Genomic DNA, 5789 nt, shown 5'->3' on the forward strand with positions numbered 1-5789 from the left:
TACCGTTTAAAAAGGTGGTATTCACACCACTTCCCCTGCCGGTGGCGGACTCCCTCAGGTGTCGGTGCGTTGGTGGTTCTTTGTGTCTGGGGGTGGGCGCCCAGGTACACACCGGCTCACTCCTTGGCGGCCGCTTATCGGGGCCTGGAGCCTGGGGCTCGCTCGGGCCCCTTCGGGGGTGGGGTGCCCCCGGCCTCTCGGCCTGGGGCTCGGTCACTCAGGCACAGCTGGCGGCCGGCGGAGCTCACGGGCGCGTCACTGCAACTCCCCCTGGCTTCTGCTCCGCGGCTGCTGAGTGAACCCTCATCTGGGACTCTCCTCAGCTCTTACTGGAACAGTGGCGCGGCTGCCCCTCTGTTGGTCTTCCATGGTTTCTTGTGTTCTGGGGGCCTCTGGATGTCTGGAGTTTTGATCTCCTCCATACCTGCCTCACACCCTGGAGGACGGGGCTGTGGCCCCCCCACACTCCCTAGCAGATCGTTACATGGAAAAACCTTTGGAATACAAGCGCGCTGATCCACACAGGTATGCACACGGGTGTTCACTGCTCGTAGACCCAAATTACACCTTTCTTGGCTGCTACTTCGAAGCACATCTGTCCTGCGTGCTGCACAACAACATTGAATATTTAGTATTTACTGCTGTTTACACTTAGCTAGATTAATGCGATGGTGTTGTGTTTAGTATGTTGCTTTGTTTCTTTTTTTTTTGTCTTTTTTTGCTTGTTTTCTATTCTTCTCTCAACAGGTGATCCAGGAGATTTTTTTTTTCTCCCCCCCTTTCTCACTGTCCCTCTCCCCTTCTGTTTTTCCTTTCCTTCCTCTTTCTTTCTCCCTTTCCTATCTCTCACTCATGTCTGTCCCGTCTGTAACATCTGAAAATAAAATATAATAAATAATAAAAACAAAGATCGACCAAATGGACCAATACGGCAATGCCACGATGATCCATTTGGCAAAGTAAATCCATTGGGTATCCTTGTTGGTCTTCAGACAACAATTCTGATGGCTAAAGAACCAAATGGGACAGGCGGGGAAAAAAAAAAAAAGGTGGTATTCAGAATACAGTTACTTTGTTGAAATAAATGGATTACATGGCGGTATTTTCCTGTTTCATATTGTCGCGGGTCAGGACTGTTTGGGTTTTGTTTGACATCTATGTGCTGTTGTTCCAGGCGGCAGCTTACGGTTGCCATGGGCTCTCTCTGCGACTGTGTGTTTCCTGGGTGAGAGAGCGCCTTTTTGTTGTTGTTGTGCTAAGCTAATAGGCAGAATGCTACAGGCTAGTGATGTGTCGGTCACGAACGAATTGGCTCTTAGAGCCGAATCTTTGACATGAACAACGCGAACCGGCTCCTTATCGTGAGCTGTGGGGTTTTTTTTCTTTCTCTCACCCTCTCTCTCACCCTTTTTTTCTGCTTCACTCCGCATGCCAGCCTTGTGCTTTGCTGGGAAGAGGGGGGAGGGGCGGTAGTTACACTCGCAGTAGCACAGAAACAGAGCGGGAGGGGGAGAGAGAGAAAGAAAGCCAGTGACAACAATGTCACATTAGAAAGGAATAGTAATCATATGCATATGCATGCATGCATAATATGCATGTTCTTTTTGTTTTCATATTTAAATTTATATTTAATTGTGTTGTGGTTTGCAGTGTTTTGTGTTGTTACACTTTAAATATGTTTAAAAGGAAAAAGCTGAAAATTTAAATAGTTAAAAGTTGAACTGTGAATAGTTGTTTTTTGTATTATATGATTTATTTATTACATTTCATGTGGAGTGAATAAATAAAAGTATATTTACGGTGGCCCCTAGAGACAAAGCACGTACAAACTTCAAAACGTACAAACCCCGAAGCTCATACAAACTCCAAAACACGTAAAAACTCAGAAGCACGTAAAAACTCCAAACACGTACAAAGCACAACAGAAGTGCTCCAGAATGCTAGGCGCAGTGTTTAGTTTTTGTTAGTTAGCTGCTACACAAGCCAGCAATTACCAACGACTGGATTTGGTGTGTGGTAGTAACAGGTAAATGAACATTTTTTTTTAAATTATTTGAATATATATGAGTGCTTGTGTGTGAATACACAAACCATACACATATGCTTTCAATTGTGTAATTTAAGTGATCTAGGTAGCTCTGTTTTGGAAGTTCAGTTAACGCTAGAAATTTGTTTTGGAGTTTGTACGTGTTATGTCTCTAGGGGCCACCGCATATATTTATATATATAAATATATAAATAAAACCACATTTTTTACATTAGTAATTTTGTGCATAATTTTATATTATTGTTAATAATAAATTAATTAAAGCAACAAAACAGCCTGAAGAGCCGGTTCGGAGCCAAAAGAGCCGGCTCGTTTTAGTGAGTCGAGCCGAAAGAGCCGGTTCTCTAAAAAGGCCCGGAAATCCCATCACTACTACAGACATAGCCCTAAAGAATGTAGCCTCATGGGCAGTGCAGTCCGTGCTGCAGGGAGAATGGATTTATTGATATTTTATTTTTCAACATTATGTTAGTGCAATGATTATCCTGATCCAGTGTACACACAGCCTACTGACAAGTATGGACACAATCATTTATATGTTGTAGCCATTTACTGTCACCAGGGGGAGTGTCACAAACAACTGATCTATGGGCTACTCTTGCTTGTGCTATTGATGATTGTAGACTGAAATAATAACACGCAGCAAGCTAAAGTGAAGCCGAATGTTAAACAAATTTTTAAAAAGTGTCCACAGCCACCATCTGAGCTCCTCATGCTGAACTTTTGATCTTTGATATTTTTCCATGTTTCTCCCATTTGTAGTGAAAGCTGCTGTCGCTCCCTGCCCTGTCCGACCAATCATCTTTCAGTGTGCTTTTCTGTAGTCTCTGCAGAGTCAAATACATATGCGAACAGACAAACACTGTACTATGAATTTAGCATTAGTCATTAGCTGCAGAACAGCACATCCATCATAACTGCTGAGCCCCCATGTTTAAATAACTTACATGAATACTGCAAAATTCATGTAGTAGGCTTGACTGCAACAGAGTTATAAGAGTTTATGAACTTGGAAAAACTGGTCAGGTAAATATTTTACTGGGACAGCAGGAGTAGAAGAGAAGTGTAGCATGATGAAGACAACAAAACATTATACACTTGGGTTCTTCTCCTGTCAAGGGGCAACCTGAGGTGATAGACTGATGAAAATCTGTGACCAAAAGGCAAAGCAGCAACTAAATGACCAGTTGTTCCCAGCAGTATTGTGTTGCTGTAATATTGCACAGACTCAAAAAACTACTATTTAAATGAACAAAAAAAAAAAAAAAAAAAAAAAAAAAAAAAAAAAAAAAAATCATGGAAATAATTTCCGTGTGATTAAATTGCTTTATTTTAGCATTATGCAATTCTGTTATTCCAAGTTAACGTACTCAAGTTGGACTAACTTGATTAATGAATCAAGTTATTTACTGCATTTGAATCCAATATAATTTACAGTTTTTCTCAAATGCTAAAACACATGTCACAAACGTTACCACCAGGTCCCCCAATGTCCAAACACAACACCCTTCTCTAAAGCTACATAAACACAACCACACCTTCCCACTGCAAAACTCAAACTCCCACACCAAGAGAGCAGCTCGAAGCTGTCAAAACTGTAAACACTATACACAGCATTACACACTACAGCAAAACAATTGAAAACACAATGCTCAATTTGTGAGAAGGTTCTTTGGTTCATAACTGCCAATGCATATTTTTATAAACTGTACAGTAACGGATCGTCATAGAACCCTGCAGAGGATTAGGCATTTAGATTTGTGAGTTTCACATGAAGACTATAAATCTATAAAAACATCCTGCATGTACGTACACTACTGTAACACAACTCAATGCAAAACCAGAATCTATCGCACACAACAGTACTCTCGGAAACATGATCAGGGTGTGAAGTCTTTTTTATTGTCTACACGGTCTTTTTACAGTATTACACACAGTCACTGTGCGGCATCATGTCGCCGAGCTGCATTGGGCCACATCACCTCATCCACATCACAGGCTATATTGTCCCTTGCTAGGCACCGCGGGAAAAACGCCCTGGAATGGCGAATCCATCCCTGGAAGGCCTCCACTGGGATGTCAGCACAGGCCAGCTCCATTGCCCGTACGAGGTTCTCTCTTGTGTATGGCTGTCTGTCATACACATTCCATCTCCATGATGAGAAGAACTCCTCTATAGGGTTCAGGAAAGGGGAGTAGGGTGGCAGACAGACGTTTAAAAAGTGGTCACTGTTGGTGGTGAACCACTCTCTGATTTGGTGTGTTTTGTGGAAGCGGACGTTGTCCCAAATGATCACATACATGTGATGTGCTAGCCTAGGATGGTGTTGTTGATGGTCCAGGAGGATGTCTTTTAGCTCCTCTAGGAAGGTGAGGAGACGTTGGGTGTTGTAAGACCCAAGGACAGCATGCCGGTGGACAAGCCCCTCCATACCCATAGCTGCACAAAGAGTAATATTACCCCCCCGTTGGCCAGGAACCTCAGTGATGGCTCTTTGGCCAATGTTACGGCCTCTTCGCCTTCGTTTCTGGAGGTTGAAGCCAGCCTCATCCAGGAAGAGGTACTCATGGGGTCTGGCCATCGCGTCCAACTGCATTATCCTCTGTGAACATGGAAAAGCGTACAGGTGTTCAGAACGGTCAATCAGGTAGCACAGTATTGTCCAGAAGTAATGTAGGCCACTAAGCAACACAGTATGTCCACTAACTGTGGACATGGATGTATACGTACTTGCACATACTCGTAACATTGTTCTATGTGTCGCGCAGAGTTGCGCTCAAAGGGAACCCTGTAGACCTGTTTCATCCTCACCTGTTGGCGCCGGAGAACTCGGTCTATTGTGGACACGCTGACAGCATCAATGTTCTCAAAGTTTACATTATCTGCAATGACTTTGTCTCTGATCTCTCGGAGTCTAATGCAGCTGTTCTCACGGACCATATCTGCAATGAGGGTTTCTTGTGCCGCTGTGAATATGGCAACCCTCCCACCTCTATGTGGCATTCTTTCAGCTCTAAAGAAAGAAACGTGTTGTCAATTGACTGATTTATATGTAAAACTACATGTAAAGTAACAGACCACTTTCACAGGCCTGTAAAACTGTAGTGTGACAAAGAAAGCAATAGCGTACTATACCTGTTGTGTTGTCTAAATGCCTTGATAATGGTGGCCACGGTGAACCTACTCAGGTTTGGATGTACTCTTCGTCCCGCTTCAGCCATGCCATGGACAATGACATGATCAATTACTGTTGCTCGCATATCATCTGTTATGATGGTGCGAGGTTGTCTTCTTCTCCCACCTGGACCTTCTCCTCTCTCTTGTTGGCCTCCTTCTCTTCCTCCTCTACTCCGAATTCCTCTTCTTCTTAGGCCTTCACCTCTTCCTCCTCTGATCTCAACCCCTCTTCCTCTTTGGCCTGCAGCTCTTCTCCTTCCGCACGCTCGAATGCCTTCATCCATTGTGATTGTTTGGCATCTTCACCAAACTATGCTTTTATAGGTGGGGTCACATCATTAGCAACAGGTGTCTTCAATTTTGAGTCGTTGTGTGTAGTGACTGACGCCAGGTGTGTTCCCTGTGTTCAAAGATTCGTGACTGTGGCAAGCATTTTGCATCACATGGGCTTTCATTTGAGAATATGAGCAGAGTTGTTTTGCAACATGTGTTTTAGCAAGGAAAAATGTGTTTAGATTTATGAGTACAGAGGGTTGTGTTTTGTGAATTGTGTCTTCATGTGAC

At 43.5% G+C, this 5789-nt stretch overlaps 1 protein-coding gene across 1 annotated transcript; it reads right to left on the bottom strand.

Moving 5' to 3' along the window:
• Positions 1-3974: 3974 nt before the first annotated feature.
• LOC147339418 (uncharacterized) lies at positions 3975-5584 on the bottom strand. Its single transcript, XM_086299428.1, has 4 exons — positions 5184-5584; positions 4779-5061; positions 4178-4650; positions 3975-3999 (listed from the first exon to the last, which is right to left on the bottom strand). The coding sequence occupies exons 1-4, from the start codon at positions 5507-5509 to the stop codon at positions 3975-3977; spliced, it is 1107 nt and encodes a 368-aa protein (XP_086155554.1). The 5' UTR covers positions 5510-5584.
• Between the last annotated feature and the right edge of the window lie 205 nt (positions 5585-5789).

This window comes from Aulonocara sp. 'chitande type north' Nkhata Bay, linkage group LG1 (genome assembly GCF_057382095.1).
Source record: "Aulonocara sp. 'chitande type north' Nkhata Bay isolate Kocher_YH1m ecotype deep benthic linkage group LG1, A_spYH_male_GT1.1, whole genome shotgun sequence".
In the NCBI taxonomy this organism is placed as follows: domain Eukaryota; kingdom Metazoa; phylum Chordata; class Actinopteri; order Cichliformes; family Cichlidae; genus Aulonocara; species Aulonocara sp. 'chitande type north' Nkhata Bay.

Coding starts and splice junctions, on each gene's coding strand:
- LOC147339418 (XM_086299428.1), bottom strand. CDS start 5,509: ATGGATGAAGGCATTCGAGCGTGCGGAAGGAGAAGAGCTGCAGGCCAA. Junction 5,062..5,183: donor GCATTTAGACAACACAACAG/GTATAGTACGCT, acceptor TTCTTTCTTTAG/AGCTGAAAGAATGCCACATA. Junction 4,651..4,778: donor AATGTTACGAGTATGTGCAA/GTACGTATACAT, acceptor CCATGTTCACAG/AGGATAATGCAGTTGGACGC.